Consider the following 18,569-nt stretch of genomic DNA (forward strand, 5'->3'; position numbering starts at 1 on the left):
GGGATTGGTCAAGTATGGTACAAACAAAGTTGATATAGATTGGGAAAGAAAATCGCATATACAAAATTCAATAGTAGCCAAATAGTTTAGTGCTTGACAAGTCTCTTCACCATTATCGGGGAGCAGTTTGCATGGTGAGCACAATAGCTGCTTACATTTCTCATAATTATCCTGCAAATACATATTTGAATTTTGTCACATATTAATTAACATATTTTTTATTCGAGATTAGAGGAATGCGAAGATCAATCGCGCACACGAACGTGAGTTGATTACGACCATTTTAGTATTGTGGACTCTACAAAACATGAATGACTATATTATCTCATTGACAAGTGTATACGATTGTTCATAACATGTGGAATAGCTGGCTAACACGTGGGGTGGTTTTCAACATGTCGAATGGTGATTGGTTGGTTGATGTTTGGATTTGTAGGCTTGGTGTGGTTTTAGACATGTTTGAACATTTTTAAGTTGTATTGATGATGAGTGGGCCAAGGATAATATGACGGCCGTGATTCAATCTTCGATGCACTCTAGAAAATACATTGAATTTTTATTTAAAAAATTACGCATGCATGTGAGCGTTGCGGTAGTGTAGTGTGTTTCACACAATTGTTATCAAAGTCATGATATTAACTGCGGGAGGATATTATTCGCTTAACCGTTGACGTCTGTCTGTCAATATGTGAACATTGTGTTGGCTTTATTTGCATCCTCGTGAAATTTGTGTGACAATTAAAGTCGTATAATGGAATTTCCTTGTTTGTCTTGCGCAATTGAAAAAGGATAAGGAATTTGGTTGTAAAAAATTTAAAATTATAATTGCGGTCAATTTTCGTTGTTGATACTCAATTTCAACAAAGGCGCGACTGAATGATTTGAATAACCTCAAAAGAAAAAAAAGGAAGAACATGTGACAATTTTGACACGACCTAACCCAAAATTACACGCATACATTTGCGTGAAAAGTTAAGCAAATCTTAACACTTGAGCGACTAAGTACTTAAGGCTGAATTAACTCTAACAAGGAAGTAAATAAGGATAAAAGAAAAATATAAGGACAAACATGATATATTTAGGAAATGGTTGTGAGCCCCTGTATGTAGATAAATGTGCAAACTATTCCAAAAAAAAAAAAAAAAAAAAAAAAGATTTTTGTTCAAATTAGTAGATAATGCCCCTTAACAAAAAAAAAAGTAGATAATGTCCTAATTAAATTTGAATTAATTGGGCCCGGTTTTATTACAATTCAACAGGCCTTTTTAGGCCCAAATGAAGAGTAGAAACTCCTAACAAAACTACAACTAGTCCGACCCAACCATCCAAAAATCCTCGTTCTACTCGGACTTGGAAACGAATATCCCCAATGGCTTAGAAGAAATTTTACAGAAAAGCGAGTACATTCCCGTAATTTCCCAGTTGCCCACCATCCTGCCATCTCCGTGTTCTTCCCAAACCCTCGCCTCGCCTATATATATCGGTTACCAGGGAATTCTCAAACCCTCACTCCTTTGCTGCGTCGCTCTCTGCGCTCCTCCCAAATCCTAATCTTTGTTGTTGGAGCGATCCGAGCCGCAATTATGTTGGTTTACCAAGACCTCCTCACCGGTAAAAGTTTTTTCCCTAATCTTGTCCCGCTTATGTTCAAATTAGGGTTTCGATTCGTTAGTTCTAATCTATGTGAAAAAAACAAATCGAAGTGGATCTCGGTTTAATCTCCAAATTTTAGGTTATGGTACGGATCGGGTGCCAAATTGTTGCTTTCCCGCTGTGTAAATTGTTTTGCAGATCCTTCGATTTATTGCTGCGCTAATTGTTTTGATTTATTTAGTGGTCATTGTGTGCATGTAATTTGTTTGTGGGTGCTTTTGCATGTTGTTTATAATTTATGAAGCCACTGGATTTCATCTGAATGATTACAAAAAATCTAATTTATATTGTGATTTATGGTTATCGAACTCTTTCTGTATTTATTTTATGTAATTTGGTACTGGGTACGCATATTAATTATATTGTGCGAAGCTTTGGAATTTTATGTTAGACTTGCTAATTTATAATTTTGATATGTTGTTGGAATGGTCGTGTAATTAGAAAATATTGGGATTGGATATATCTTTGGAAATGGTGGATATTGTGACGCAATTTTTAAATATTATTGTGTAAACTACTTGAACAGTTGTACCTAGTAAAGTTTATAGATTTGTTTATGATGTCTGCTGGATCTTTTTTTTCTTTTTTTGTTATATGATGTTCTTTTTTTCTTTAACTTATATATTTAGTTGAAGTTCTTTTATCAAGTTGTTGACCAAATTCATGCTTCTATTATAGGTGATGAGCTTCTCTCGGACTCGTTTCCATACAGGGAAATCCACAATGGAGTGCTCTGGGAGGTTGATGGCAAGGTGAGTTGGTTGATTCTTTGGTTTTATTTATTTTCGTTCCCCTCTTGTTGAACTGTTTTTGTAATTTTATTATTAGTTTAACCACTCATTAGAAATATTTAGCTGTGTTTGCAATGTAATTTGAAGGTTGAATGTATAAGTTTAAGCTTTTTCCTGATGGGTGTAGTCAAGGTGGTTGTTATTGAACTTTGTGGTTATAGGTTTATTCTGATATGGATCACCTGTATAAGGTTAATATGTTGAATGTTATGAATTGCGTAGTTGATTAACTGTAAGTTGTTTGAATGATTTTTGGTTTGCAGTGGGTTGTTCAAGGAGCTGTTGATGTAGACATTGGTGCAAATCCATCTGCTGAAGGTGGAGGTGAGGATGAGGGTGTTGATGATCAAGCCGTCAAGGTTGTTGACATTGTTGACACATTTAGACTTCAGGTATGTGGTGCTTACTGTACTGTTGCTCTCCAAGGTTCTTTGTGAGTAGAAATTGATTGTTATTGTCTGATGCTTGCAGGAGCAACCTCCATACGACAAGAAGCAGTTTGTCACATGGGTGAAGAGGTATATCAAACTGTTGACACCCAAGTTGGAGGGGGAGGGCCAAGAGGTGTTCAAGAAGAACATTGAGGCAGCAACCAAGTTTCTGATTGGGAAGCTCAGCGACCTCCAATTGTAAGTTTTGTTGATACTGCGCCCATGGTGATTGATTGTTCCGTAATCATAAACTAATGTCATGATCCTATCAGTTGGGGGTTCACTCGTTTCTATGTTACTCAAATGATATTAACATTGAATCGGATGTCGTTTGCAGTTTTGTTGGGGAGAGCATGCATGATGATGGCGGTTTGGTCTTTGCGTACTACAAAGAGGGCGCGACCGACCCAACATTTATCTACTTTGGTCATGGTTTGAAGGAGGTCAAGTGCTAAGCAATTGGCCGAGAGAGTTCCAAGCAGAATGCATGTTGTAATCCTAGTCTATATTATTGCTTTCTTTACTTTTTATGTTTAAAATTGGGGGATGAGGAGTCTATTTTTGCTTTGTTTCGTCAGAATATTGGCTTTATGCCTATCTTGGTTTTAATGGCTTTTCAACTTGGATTTCTAATTTATGTGGTTCTAAATTTTGATTGCGAAATAACATTGTGTTCTACATTTTACCACCTGCAAGTCACTTGCTTTCGTATGCCGTCAAACAGTTGAAGGTGTGAATTGTTGGAACTGGTAATAGTTCTAGTTCATCTTTCAATTTCACCATCAAATCTTTATGTCCCCTTTTATTCACGCATTTTCCGGAGGTCTGGAGAGAGCCGCAATCAATAGGATTTTTCTAATCTTCTTGTGAAATTTCATTTTTCCGCGGGAACCACAAGATTGGATTTAGCTGTAAGAAGAATGCTCGGCGAATGAATTGAGTACTGAGTTTCTTTGTTCTTGTCAAACCTGGGATTTTACTGTAATTTGAAAGCCTCCGGTAGTTTGGAATATTCCGAGGATAATCGGTCCTTGTTTACAAATAGACCATCTGACTTTGGACTGAGAAACTTTAGCATTACGGTTAATAATATGAAATTTTAATGAAACACTTCCGTATTATTCACTTTTAACGAAAAATCACATTTTTACCTTTTCCTAATATTATTCACTACACTTTTATTTGTCATTTTTCCATTAAAACTGAAGTTTTTTTTAGATTTTTCGTTAGTTTTCCTTTAATAATAATATTCATCTCCATTAAGAATGAACCTGAATCCTTTCCGGACCCCAATATCCTAAACCTAAGAATCAAATCATTCGGGCTGTTGAAATTTAATTCAACGGCTACAAACAGGGGATTCCTCTAAAGTTATAATAATTGTAGCCGTTAGATCAAATTTTAACAGTCTGGATTAAATGATCCCTAGGCTTAGGATATTGAGATCCAGTGAGGATCCGGGTTCATTAGGAATTTATAGATTTTATGTTCGACTCTCATGGAAAATTCCCACTATCGTTGCCTAGTGATATTCTTATTTACTATTGAGTAAAAAAAATCTTAAGTTTGAATGTCGTAAATGACAAGTTCGTAATCAATTTATTCTCTCCACCTCTTAGTGTAAATACTAAATATATTTTTGTATTTTTGCATTTATTTGTTTTGCTTAATGTTGCCTCAGAGGGATGTGCTTAGATCTATTTGTTAAAACTTAAATCCGTTTGAGAACCGTAGTAGCATGAAATTATGAACAAGGTGCCATGTTTTAGTCGGTCAATTTTCGATGGTTGGATCACAGAAGTTGATATAGATTGGGAAAGAAAATCGTATATACAAAATTCAATAGTAGCCAAATAGTATAGTGCTTGACAGGTCTCTCTCTTCACCATCATCGGGGGAACAGTTTGCATGGTGAGTACAATAGTTGCTTATACTTTTCAAAACCGTCCTACAAATACATATTTAAATTGTGTCACATATTAACTAACACATTTTTTATACGAGATTCGAAGAGTGTTAAGATCAGTCACGCACACGAACGTGAGTTGATTACGACCATTTTAGTTTTGTGGACTCTACAAAACATGAATGACTATATTAGCTCATTGACACGTGTATAATTGATCATAACATTTCGTAGAACCTGCATTAATTAGATTCAATTTTGCTAATTAATTATATCCTCGCTAATTAGTTTTGAATAACAAACAACAAGAAGAAGCTTAACTAATTGATGTAGGTTTAGGAGGTGGTGTTTGAGGTTAATTTAGTTGGAGTGCTTGGGGTGGTAACGGTTGGAGAGGATAGTAGCGTGCTAGTGCTTAATGCCGGTCGTATATATGCAATGGATGCAGTCGAGTCAAGTGGTAATATTATTCGGAGTATGATTCACTCCCTTCGTTTTTTACTTCCCCTTCCTTTTTCTCCTATTTGAACGGTCACGGTTAAACCACGTTAACATCTTATATTAATTTTTTATAAAAAGAGAAAGACAAAATAGAGAATGTGAGAGGAGGGGATGGAAAGATGAGGGGAGAGAATTATAGTCCATATTATTCATCCAACATTTTTGGCAGCTGCTTGGGTTTGAAAATTAAAAGATGACGCCTAGACCTGCTTTGTCACCCCTAGCCCATCTAGGCGCGTAGGAGCTAGGGTCAAACCCGCTGCCTGACTAGCACCTAGTGTCTTTTAGAACTTTGAACGTTGATTAGCTTTGTCCAACTCCATTTACATGCACATCAACTAAACTTATCCAAAAACTCAAATGAAAGTTTTATAGCTCAAGCTGTTAAAAATATTTATCTACGTAGTTAAAGGTCTTAAGCTCAACTTGCTCCTCCCTATCACCGCTTACACAAAAAGAAATCAAATAAAAATAACAAGAAAATGTATTTTTCTGCTCAGCTTTCTGTAGGTAGCAACTCGAGACTTCAAATCAAAAGTGTTAGCTGATGTCGATTTATAAACTTATAGAACACACTCACTCATTTAGGATATCTTTCAACCACATTTTATATGTGGGATTCAGCTTTCAAGGTTACAAAATATAGATTGTTTGAGAACATCCGTTCGGATACTGAATTAGATGCTCAATAGGTACATGCAGTGGCAGATTTGAGGTATCGTTTGATATGCAGACGGGACGAAATAGGACGGGACGGAACGGAGAGAGAGCAAAAATGCCCTTAGATGGAAACAAGGAGGAAGAAGAAGGAGACGGAGAGGGTATAATTTTGTGTTCCACGAATGTGGAACGAATCGTTCCAGGGGGTGAGGCAGAACAAAAATTCACCCAAAATTCTTCCAGTGAAACAGTGCATTCCACTCGTTTAGGCGCACCAAACGTGGGACGGAACGCCTCATCCCACTCTGTTTCGTCCCGTCCCACGTACCAAACGGTATTCCAATCTTAAGGGATCACAGTGTTAGAGGTTCAAGTTTTTTAGATAGAAAAAATGTGAAGCATGCAAAAAAAAAGAAAAAAAAATCAGTTTATTCAATGAGGAATTTCTTCGAACACTTGATGAGCTTGTTGTTGTTAGCCGAACCAAAAACAATCTTATGAGTGTTCTTGAGAGAATTTGAAGAGTGTTGTTGACGCAACATGCGGGAGACATTTCGTCAAACATTTGGTTTGCACAAAAAAGACTTGGTACCATACATTCGGAGGATCCTTAGAAAACCTTCATATGTATATTTCTCAGACTCCGACTAGTCTTAAGACGACTTAGGTCCCAATATACATCCGTCACTGGATACGTGAGACCATGTTCATGTTTGGTAAAACTAGTTGTGGGATTTATGAAACCTGCTACATATCAGAGCCACGAAGGAGGAAGCTCAAACCCTTGGACACCCTAGATTTGGTTTGGGGAAAAATGAGCTTGGGAGCGATAAATTGTTGTATTTTCGTGTTTGGGAAATTGTTTTTTTGATGCACGAGAAAATAGAGAGAAAGTGAAATTCTCCATCAACTTGATTCTTATTTTGAAAAACTAAAACAAACATTAAAAAAGAAGTGACATTTGCTGATGATGGCTTGCTTTTTATTTACAGCACTTAATTCACCTGTAATGTAGTTGAATTATTTATTTATAATATATATATATATCACCTTCCTTTGAGGGGTCTACAGGAGCCAATATTATGAAATTTGATTACCAAAATAAAGGACGGTGGGGGAGCTATTAGCCTAATTTGATGCGGAAATTAATTAATGTTTAATTAAACTTTAATTGAAATGAAAAGACTCCATCTTATCTCAACCTAATCACATGCTTTAAGTTAAAGCGATCGTTGTTCCCCAAAAAAAAAGTGTACGAGAAGGATGATAGGTTGAGATATATATCAAGGGTGATAGGGGGGTGATAGGGATCAGCTTAGAGAAAAATTAGACGAAACTAATTAAATTCAATGTTAAATGATGTGTCATATTTTAGGTTGGTTAGATTATTATTATGTTAGTCTAGATATAGCGAAATGCGGTATATGTATAATCTCTAAATATAGAGACTCGGATCCCATTAGCATATATGACTGTAGACCCAATTTACTAGAAAAATTAAATTAATTATTTAATTAAAGACCAAAAGTAAAGATTGAGATTTTTTTTTTTTTAACAAATGATATTATTTACAGTAAGGGATGGGAGGTGGGCGGGCTAAGACCTAGTTTGGGAGTGAGGTGCTTAAAAAAAAAGCACCCATGACAAAAAGCTGTGAGTGTTTTAGGTGTTTGGTAAACTGAAAAAAAAAAGAGCTTATTTTGGAAGCTGCTGTGAGAATAAGTTGAAATCAAAGGAAAAAACTGAAGCTACTATTTGCAGCTTTGGAAAACTGGCTTTTTTTCAAAGCATACGGAACTACAGTGCTTCTTTAATGAAAAGACCCACTATTAGACAGTTTTTTTTTTCCAAAAGCATTTTTACAAAAAAGTTTACCAAAGACTCTGCTGATTTATTTCACAGCCGCTTATTTTCACAGCACAGACGCTTATTTTCACAGCACAGACGCTTATTTTCACAGCAGCTTTTTTTCAAATCACAACAATACCAAACCAGCCCTAAGTCTCCCAATATGTATGTAATAATGTGGTTGAAATCCATTTTTAGCGAGAATCAAACTTAAGACCTCTCACTTACAAGTAAAAAGAAATATCACTAGATTATAGTATTAAATGATCAAAAGTGTGTTACAAGTAAAAAATTGGGAATTAGATATCAAATCATTCGATTCATTCCTATGTTAATTAAAGTATATATGGAGAGAAAAGTGTGTTTGATGATGTGTATGTTTCGTGGCCTTTTCGATTCCAAGAGGGCATGATGAGGACGATAATGGACGATATAGTGTATAGTATTTCGATTATGTTATTGCGTACAGAACAATCTCATGTTTTACTCATTAATTAATGGATGTCTTACTCTTCCGATTTATATAGTAATTATAACGAGTTTATATTCATCCGGTCTAATATATCGTATTCGTATTGAAATACACATTTTTACCAACGAGTCTTTAGTACATTAGTAGTTGTCTTTACTTGATTAGAGGAGGCCGCATGTCGAACTTATAAGAACATGAAAAAGATACATATCTAGAGTAAGTTTGGTACCTAGTTGTTTTGTTATGACGATGTTTGTGGAGATCTGGAGTGAGTTAATCCCCATCGAAAGATTAAGAAATCTTACAAGGGTACTTAGAAAACTAGTTTACACCTAGTCAATAAGCTTTAGATTGAAACTTCAGCTTTCTTAACAATATTAACGACTCGTGTTCCACATCATCCAATATATCCACATTCTCATTGAAGTTGGTTGTTGGATTACCACCTCGACTCCAGATTCCTTGAGAATGAGAAATTGAATTTCTAATTTGGTGTAGACCTTACTTATCTTTTGATTCCTCTATAGTTAACGAACACATGAATAATCCATAGGCAAGTCCAATTCTTTAATAAGTCATGGATTTTTTTTTCATATTAGAAAGAAATTTCATTATAAATTGTCAAAAATTTACATAAGGCAAATATGTCAAGGTAGAGCAAACCAAGAGGCTACACATGCCAGATACAATACAATTACTTAAACATGATGGATCTAAATTCAACCAATAGAAAAGATATTCACGGTAACTAAATATTGCAAGTGGGAGAACCATCATAAATGCACCACAAGGGAAAACCCGCAGCACCATATGGTGCAATTGTTGACAAAGAAGCCATATTATGAGTCACTTCCAACTAACATTGAGTTTTCCCCTCATGGTTCCTTGCCTAGTGCACAAACCAGAACCGGTGCTGCAAATGACTCACGTTGACAAAACAAGAGAATAACTACAACCATAACCACAAAGACTCTCCTCATTAAAGTGAGAGTGCGACTATAACTACAAATGCTTTCCTTAATAGAGTGAGAAAACGATCACTACTAAACACACAAGAAGGAAAAGAGAGGAGATGATGGATGCTTAGATTTGTGTGGAAATCTCATTAATTTTATGTTGCGTTCATATTGTATATGTCATGGACACCTCCGTAAAATAGCAAAGTAAACATATAAAAATATAAAGTTAGGTATCGTACGATAACTATTTCTGTTTTTAGTTTTAATTTTTTGGTTTGCACTTTTCTTTTTTTTTTAAATTAAAACTTATTTGGTAACTACTTTAAAAAAAATAAAAATTGAAAACAAGAAATGAAAACTCAAGACTACAGTAGCTTTCAGTTTTTGCCTTGGTTTTCATTATTTATTTTTTTAATCTGAAAATTGACAAAAAACTTAAAATAGTTACTCAATAAGATCAATTTTCAATTAAAAAAAAAAAAACTGAAAACGAACTGCTTATCAAATGAGCACTTAGAAAAGCAAGGTTTTTTTAAAGAATTATTAATTTTTAACTCAAAAGGTCCACCTAGAAAGCTACAGGGTTCATTTTTATGTATCTCTTTGCTGTCATCATCTTTACCACTAGTCTGAATGATTATACAAACCCATAATTAATCATACAAATTACGTGGGGCTATCCTTCGTGGGTATCATCGACCAAAAAAATAGTTTGATGAGCGTAAATGCATAAATATGAAATGTTTAATTAGGTAAGCTTTTTTTTTTTTTTTTTTTTTTTTTTTTAAAATTAGGTAAGCTTAACATCTCAAATCTTGAATCATTGAGTGTTTAGCCGGTTGTATTTTGGGTGACACTCGTAATTGCATTGATCTGCACCAATAGTATCTCAAGATTCAAGAACCTCTCTTTTTTTGACAATTTATTCTATTCTAAATCACTCTAGTTAAGTATAAAACGAGTAAATACATTGTCCAACCGAAAAGACATGAATAAATTTCTTTCATATTGTTCGTGATCAGCATCAATGCCTCCATGAGACGAACTTAGGATTAAAACAGCATTTTTTTTGTCAGACTTACATTAGTAGTAGCAACAACAAAATATGAGAGGGAAGTCATGGCGGAGTGATGTGCTAAAGAATTTTTTTTTTTTTTGGGATAATTTTTTAGCAATGATTTAAGTAATATTTAGTTAATGAAAATCTTCTTTGTAAGGATTCCAGAGATTCTTCAATCATATCCATTCATCATATATCGTGTGGTAAAAAATTATGATAAATTTTTTCGTCCAAAATTAAATATAAACAATAGCTGACAAAAATTGATCATACGATGTACGATAAACAAATACGATTAGAAAATTATCAAAATTCTTACAAAGAGAATCCGAAAATTATCACCATTCAATGTAAAATAACATAAAGAAATAACAAGGTACAAACTTTCATGTGTTCATCGTTTTCGGTGGAGGTGCAAATCTCTAATTAAACCGACCCGCCCTACGACTTATTGTGTTGCCTGCTGCCAAAGTGCCAAGCCTGCAACTGTGTGTAGATATGTATTTTAGTATTACCAAATTTAGCACATTGCTTTTTTATGCGTGTGATTATTCTATTTCATGAACCCTCGTGTGTGCACAATTTCAGAGCCAGAACTCGCAGTTCCCACCGTCCTATTTCTGAGTCTCACAAAAGATTCCAGCCATATTATCTTCACACTAATTTTTATGGGGTCTGGAGGTACGAGATATTTTAGATTTGTTTAAGCGTCAAATTTTTTATTCGATATAAAAGATTTAAGAGATAATATTTATGTATTTTTATGCGAAAAAATAATTTATATGAAACGAATTTATCATCTTGTGACATTTTAATTCGATAAACAAATTGTCATATGGGGCAAAACATACCCATGATAACATATTATTGAACAAGGAACGTAACAGACGGTGCACTTGTTCTATGTAAATCTTTCTATTAGTGTGAGTTTGACCCCCACCATCCTCCTCCCTCTTAACATTTAACAATTTAATCCAACAACGTTATCGTTTGTCAAGAGATTTAACGTGAAAAAAACTTGAAATATCTCATACTCTGAAACACCATAATATTTTAAAAGATTTTGACTAGCAATAGACATTGGGTTAAATTTAGCCCGAAAAAAAGATTGAATTATATTCATCTTTTCACCAATCATAAGGAAAGTTATAGGTGATTATGATCTCATTTGTTTGGACCATACTTCGTCAATTCCGAAACTATCAAGCACCGGTTACCTCCATATTTTTAGGGGCCCCTTGGCCACCATCATGCAGTTCACTAATAGCAGGAATCGAACTTAAGACGTGTCGTGTGAATTATGAGCCTGAAATTCATTATCAACCACTAAGTCATCCCATGATAGTTACTCTTCAATGTGCTATAGAGATGGAGCTGGTTGATTCACCTACTATATCATCATATTCACCAAAATTCTAAAAATGATTTTAACTCCATATATAGAACTTTTGTAAAACCCCAAGAAAAGCCAAATGAGAAAAAAAATGTATTTTCTGTTTAGGAAGGGAAGAGAAAAATGAAAAAAAAATCTTTTTCGTTCAAAAGTTGGTGCATTGGTGGGTGTAGAAAGAACGACAACCAAACACGGCCTTAGCCGTCGGGTCCCCCTGTTGGAATTGGTTCCAAACCCAAGGCCCATATAAAATTTTAAAAATCCAGGGTATTTCCGTCAATTACATTATTTATCCAAAAAGCCTCTCTTCCAGTTCCGGAACGACGCATCCGAAAATTAGGAAAATTCGAGGACAAATTAGTCCTTTCAAAGTAATTTCAATTTTGTAAATAGCCGTTTAATAATTTTGAAATTTATAACGACATCGTTGTCCTCTCTCTCTCTCTCTCTCTCTCTGACTTTCTCTCTCTTGTTGTCACAGAAAGATTATTTTATAATCCAAGCAAGCCGTCCAAATCTATCTCTCTTCCGTGGAGCCTCTTACCATCATCAACCCCATTTGCGAAGCCAAATTCCAACAAACCCTCCCTCCCTCCTTACAATCAAAATTAGGGTTTTGCTTTCTCCCAATTCGCTCGCAGATCTGATCGAAATTGCTCTTCTTTTCTTTTGATCAATTGATAACCGCAGATCTTGGTTGCGTAGTTTCTTCTATTTCATCCGGTCCGGTCCGTCGGATTGCGAATGCAAGAATTTGATTGATTTTCTGCAGTGTTTGGTGTGGAATTTCTGAGATCGATTCGATCGAATTGCAGATTCTGAGGGTTCGAAATCGCATTTCCGTTGGTTTTACTTTCATGTCCCGCTTCGAATTCGAGTTTTCTCCACCCTGTGAGTATGTGTAGTTTCATGCAGATCATCGTGCTTCTATTCGTTTGAAATTCTTGTGCTTTTTGCGTTTTACGTGTTTATATAAACGCATTTTGGTGGTGTGTTTTTGTGGAGCAGTTGTTGGTATTTAGATCCTGAAAATTGGCTCCTCAAAGACGGTCGCAGCGCCACATGGGTGGCCAGATGCAGCAGAGCAATGCCGCCGCGGCAACCGCTCTGTACGACCACGCCACCGGCGCTGCCGCAGGGCCTCTGCACAATGCAGGGCCGACAGGTGATGCTGGTGATGCGGTCATGGCCCGTTGGCTCCAGTCCGCCGGGTTGCAGCATCTGGCCTCACCAGCTTCCACGGGCATTGACAATCGTCTCCTTCCCAATCTCCTCATGCAGGTATTGTTAACTTGTATTTATAACCATTACCAATAAGATTGTGCTATCTTATGATTCTTATCCTCCTTTTACATGTGTGAATACGTGATCACTGATGTCTAAGTGTTTGATTTGTAAAAGGGTTATGGAGCTCAATCTGCCGAAGAGAAGCAGAGGCTTTTCAAATTAATGCGAAACCTCAATTTCAATGGGGAGTCTGGTTCTGAGCCATACACACCTACTGCCCAATCTCTGGGAGGAGCTGCATCGGATGGTTTATATTCTCCGGAATTAAGGGGTGATTTCGGAGCGGGGTTGTTGGATCTTCATGCTATGGATGATACAGAGCTTCTGTCCGAGGTATAGTTCTTAAATAATTAATGAATATTCTGCCTTTAACTCAACTTGAAAAGTTCTGCATGAATTGATTCTGTAAATTCATAACAACAGAAGCCAGTACATCAATAACTCTCGTGTCTACTAAGTATCAGACGATGAGGTAGATAACTAATCGGTGACAGTCATTTTATTTGAAGTTGCCTTACAGCGCTTTATGCTATTATTCAAGATCTGCAGAATTCTGACCAGTTGTGCGCTTTGGTATATCAAGTTGTGACACCATTATTTTGGTCTGAAATTACGGCCCAGCTCTTATGAGCTAAAATAAATTGAAAATTCAAATGTCTCACTTGTTTTGCTGGGATACCCAAATGCTAAAACTCAGATTTGGGTTATGACTCTAAATTTGGATTGGTCAAGGAAAAGATTTATTTTATGTTATTTCTACCTGACCATCTTGGATTTTGCAGAAAACTTATATTTGGGTTTTGAGATTCTGGTGCGTTGGAGAAGGAAAAAGATTTTTATTTAGACCCAAATCTAACATCTATGCTGCAGATGGCCAATATTTGATTCTATGGCTAGCACGGTTCCATTCTTGTTTCCTTTATCTATCTGTAATTGGTCTGTGTTTTAGATTTGATATATATTTATAGCTGCAGAAAAACTGTTTGTACCTTTGTTGGAAACTAGGAAGCAAGAGGAGTTAAATTCTCACTTACTTTGGAAATCTTGTGCATAACGATTACAGCTATCGGGCCATAGGAAGAAAAGAACTACAATTTCTGTTCTTTCTTGTTCTGTTCCTTTCTTTGTTAATAAAGTGCGGTATTGTTTACACGTGCAGCATGTCATCTCTGAACCCTTTGAGCCATCACCATTTATGCCTGGTGGTAAAGAATTTGAGGATGAGTTGAATTTGACAAGTAATAGGCAGCAAAGAGTGCTACCTGATCCAGATCCATCATTTCCATTAGCCCAGAGTGAAAAGGAGAGCACAAAGGAAAACAATGTGGCTAAGATTAAAGTTGTGGTATGTGTGCTTATATCTGACTTGGTTCCTTATTTCTGTATGAATGCTTTGTATCATATACCATTTTTGGCATCTTCTGTTGTGTGATTTGGAGGCATATGATGGAATGTCAAGTCTATTACGTTTCATGGAAATTTTGAAAGATTTGTGCTCTAATGGTTAATATTAGGTACGCAAAAGACCTTTGAACAAGAAGGAGCTTTCACGGAAGGAGGAGGATATTGTAACCGTGTATGACAATGCTTATTTGACAGTCCATGAACCCAAACTAAAGGTTTGTTCTCAGCATTCACAAGGCACCAGATGCTACTTGAACTTTTAACTGAATTTTGTTTTTGGGATTGAAGTCTCTTTTCCTCACATATCTTCTTTGGGTTTTACTTTTTGTTCTCATATGATAGGTGGACTTGACTGCATACGTGGAGAAGCATGAATTTTGTTTTGATGCTGTACTGAATGAGCAAGTTTCAAATGATGAGGTCAGAGACTAAAATTTCCATGTACACAAGTTTCTAAATGTTACCTAATTCCTTTAGTGTTTAGGATACTGTTGCATATTGGGCACAGTCTGTTCCTCTACGATTGTTTATCAGTTCGATAGAATAAGTTTGATGACTTTAAATGCTTTTTGGAACAGGTATACCGGGCTACTGTAGAACCAATCATTCCCATAATCTTTGAGCGAACAAAGGCTACATGTTTTGCTTATGGTCAAACAGGTAGGTTGTTCATATGATCTTCCCTTTTAATACACTACATGATTATCAGCTTATCCTTGTTGATACTTTATTCTTTTCCATACATGTATTAGACAGTCATCAAAATGCAGTATCTTTTCATTGGTTGAGTTATTAATTGTACTGAGCTTGTGATAAACTGGAGTTTAGATCTGAGACATTATATTAGTGGTTTTACTTAATGCTATGTGATCCTTTTCAACGAAGTTAAATGTCTGCATTATTGAAGTACTAATGAGGTTTGAATTATAGGTAGTGGTAAGACATTCACAATGCAACCGTTACCTATCAGAGCTGCAGAAGACCTCGTCAGATTGTTACATCAGCCAGTTTACCGTAACCAGAGATTCAAATTGTGGCTTAGCTATTTTGAGATTTATGGTGGAAAGCTCTTTGATCTTCTCAGTGATAGGAAGTACATCTCTTTGCTTCATTGGTTCTTTTATTTTGATGTTATGAACATATTCAAGTTCATTGTTTAATTTTTTTTCTTTTAAATTTTTAAATTTAAATTGCTACTATATTCGAATGGGATTTGAACCCAAGATCTTATTAGAGGAGGTATAGGCTTGTAGATACTTTGGGGAATAGGCTATGTTAGTGCATTATAATAGTCTGATGAGTAAAAAGATTGGGTGCAAGTTAGATTCTGTGGAATCATTATGGAATTTGGGTTCTGATTATGTGCAATTCTGGGTTCGACATGCATTGTGCATCATTTTCTTTTATATGCAACACATTTCTTTTCATGCCATTTAGACATAATGTACATATGTATATGTATATGTGAATTTTGGTTCACTTGGCGGTGTACTTCTATAACTGTGTTATGACATGAATGACTTCATTCCTTTACAATAGGAAACTATGTATGAGAGAAGATGGACGACAACAAGTTTGCATTGTTGGACTGCAAGAGTTTGAAGTTTCAGATGTACAAATTGTTAAAGAATTTATTGAGAGGGGGAATGCTTCTAGAAGTACTGGATCGACAGGTGCTAATGAGGAGTCTTCTCGGTCTCATGCTATTTTACAACTTGTTGTTAAAAAGCACACTGAGGTAAAAGATTCCAGGCGAAACATTGATGTAAATGAATCTAGAAGTGGGAAGGTTGTGGGAAAGATCTCTTTTATTGATCTTGCTGGTAGTGAAAGGGGTGCCGACACCACTGATAATGACCGACAAACAAGGTAATCTTCCAAGTTTATCTTTTTTTGGGCTGTACCTCTTCCATCAGGATAATGCTTCTTAGGCTATAAAATAAACCATTATTGTTCTTCGCATTCATTGTAATGCAAGTTTTATATTGGCATGATGATTTACTGGCTACTGCAGTTTCTTTAATTAAAATGGGTTATTGCAGAATTGAAGGAGCAGAAATTAACAAGAGCCTTTTGGCGCTTAAGGAGTGCATTCGTGCCCTGGACAATGATCAGATCCATATACCTTTCCGTGGAAGCAAACTCACAGAAGTGCTCCGTGACTCCTTTGTTGGAAATTCAAGGACTGTTATGATATCTTGCATTTCTCCAAATGCAGGGTCATGCGAGCATACACTTAATACTTTGAGATATGCAGATCGGTATGCTTTATGCTATTGTCAACTTAAATAACCCTAATGACTTTGCTACTGGTTAATGATTACACTTATGTTTCAAACTAAAAGATTATTTTATACAAACAGCGTGAAAAGTCTTTCAAAAGGTGGCAATGCTAGAAAGGATCAAGCCATAAATTCATTACCACCAGCGAATAGGGATGTTTCATTAGCATCTTCTACACTGGTTTCTTCTGAGGTAGAGGATGTCCGTGAGCAACATCAAGAAGTTAAAGTAGCTGATACAGGTAGAAGAGCTGTGGAGAAAGAAAGTTTCTCATATATCCCTCCTACTCCAGAGTTTGACAAGCAGCCAGCAAAGTCGTCATCAAGTAATCCCATCAATGTTCGGGAAGAAAGTGGGGTGCCTTCTGGTTCAATGGACAGGGAGAGATTTGAAATGAATAATTCGTATGGTGATAATTACAGTCAGAAGTTGCCCAATTATTCTAAAAACTCGGTTGATACAGAAGAGAGAGTACAAAAGGTGTCGCCACCTCGTAGGAAAGTAACCAAGGATGAAAAATCAGAAAGGCTGGGGAACTGGCCGAAAAAAGTTGGTTCGGATCTCTCCACCACAAGCTCTAAGCAGCAAAGTACAGGAATTTATAATGCAAGCAATGCTGGATCCAGACAATCTGAGCCTGAAGTTCCTGATGGGAATATCAATGCCATTCTTGAGGTTGGTACTCTGTGGCCTAACTCATTTTAACCGTGTAGTTATTTTTTAAGTTCTCCTGCACCCCCTGCTAATTTGTTGAGTTCTTTGGACTGTTTAGGAAGAAGAGGCCCTTATTGCTGCCCATAGAAAAGAAATTGAGGATACAATGGAAATTGTTCGCGAAGTAAGTGAAAATTTTCGTCTTTTGATTTTAAAGATGAGATTTTCTATTGGCTATTATCAGTCGTGCATAACATGCAAACTCTCCGTTTTAAGTTATTGTTTGGTTTTGTACGTTCATGAACTTTGAATGGCGTTTTTTTTCATCTTTTCACATGGTGCTCATCCCTGTTGTTTGGTTACCAGGAAATGAAACTGTTGGCGGAAGTGGACCAACCGGGGAGCCGCATAGACAACTATGTGACCCAGTTGAATTTTGTTCTTTCCCGCAAGGCAGCCGGTCTGGTTAGCCTTCAAGCCCGGCTTGCAAGATTCCAGCACAGACTAAAAGAACAGGAAATACTAAGTCGGAAAAGAGTACCTCGTTAAGGCAGGCACTTTGTTTCGCTGCGCACTGTATCTTGTATTGTAGACATTACAAAGCAGGAGGCCTGTGAGAGAGGATTTGAGGCATTGCAGACTCCGGACTTTGTTCACATCCAGACTTCTGGCTTGAAGCACGGGAATGGGGATAGGATTCGTGTCTTTTGCCGGTAATTTGTGTTTTCTTTTGTAATTCTTTAGATAAGTCCGTCGATGTGTTCTTGCCGAGTTCCTCTGGATTTTGGATTTCGGCTGTTGTGTAATGGTGACCGGGGATTTGATTGCACAAAGTATTTTCTAGTAAAGGAAAAAAAATGAAAATACAAGGTTTATATTTCATTTTGTTTGGTTTTTACTGTTCCTCGAGTAGCCATGTCAGAGAGTTGCAAGCCCCTTCTAAAGGATTTGGATCCTCTCCTTAGCTAATGGAGAGGATCCTCCTGACCACTAATCATGGGCCGTTGGATTTTTATCCAACGGTTATAATTATTATAACTTTAAAGGGACCCCCTGTTTGTAGCCGTTGGATAAAAATCCAACGACCATTGATTAGTGGTCAGGAGGATCCTCTCCATTAGCTCAGGAGAGGATCCAAGCCCCCCTTCTAAAGGGCTTGCAACTCTAGTGCTAAAATCGCATTTACTCCTGCATCTGAGGTTTTGAGACCGTTTCTTTTTACCACAATTTTAACCACTCGAAGGGTTTCAAAAGCACTTGAGCAATG

At 36.4% G+C, this 18,569-nt stretch overlaps 2 protein-coding genes across 3 annotated transcripts; both read left to right on the top strand.

The window, feature by feature from the left end:
* Positions 1–1,409: 1,409 nt before the first annotated feature.
* On the top strand, positions 1,410–3,508 carry LOC126596207 (translationally-controlled tumor protein homolog). The gene is made up of 5 exons (XM_050262720.1): positions 1,410–1,611; positions 2,332–2,405; positions 2,708–2,836; positions 2,916–3,073; positions 3,213–3,508. The coding sequence occupies exons 1-5, from the start codon at positions 1,584–1,586 to the stop codon at positions 3,328–3,330; spliced, it is 507 nt and encodes a 168-aa protein (XP_050118677.1). The 5' UTR covers positions 1,410–1,583; the 3' UTR covers positions 3,331–3,508.
* An 8,646-nt stretch (positions 3,509–12,154) lies between these two features.
* LOC126596485 (kinesin-like protein KIN-13A) lies at positions 12,155–18,184 on the top strand. 2 transcript variants are annotated; one of them, XM_050263085.1, is made up of 13 exons: positions 12,155–12,569; positions 12,683–12,955; positions 13,076–13,294; positions 14,121–14,306; positions 14,476–14,580; positions 14,708–14,785; positions 14,944–15,025; positions 15,296–15,458; positions 15,905–16,234; positions 16,408–16,626; positions 16,729–17,323; positions 17,421–17,486; positions 17,669–18,184. In XM_050263085.1, exons 2-13 carry the CDS (start codon positions 12,737–12,739, stop codon positions 17,849–17,851), a joined length of 2,445 nt encoding a protein of 814 aa, XP_050119042.1. In that variant the 5' UTR covers positions 12,155–12,569; positions 12,683–12,736; the 3' UTR covers positions 17,852–18,184. The 2 variants fall into 2 exon arrangements, with proteins under 2 accessions (XP_050119042.1, XP_050119041.1); XM_050263084.1 differs by having other exon boundaries at positions 12,156–12,565.
* The last annotated feature ends 385 nt before the right edge of the window (positions 18,185–18,569 follow it).

This window comes from Malus sylvestris, chromosome 13 (genome assembly GCF_916048215.2).
Source record: "Malus sylvestris chromosome 13, drMalSylv7.2, whole genome shotgun sequence".
NCBI classification, from domain to species: Eukaryota; Viridiplantae; Streptophyta; class Magnoliopsida; order Rosales; family Rosaceae; genus Malus; species Malus sylvestris.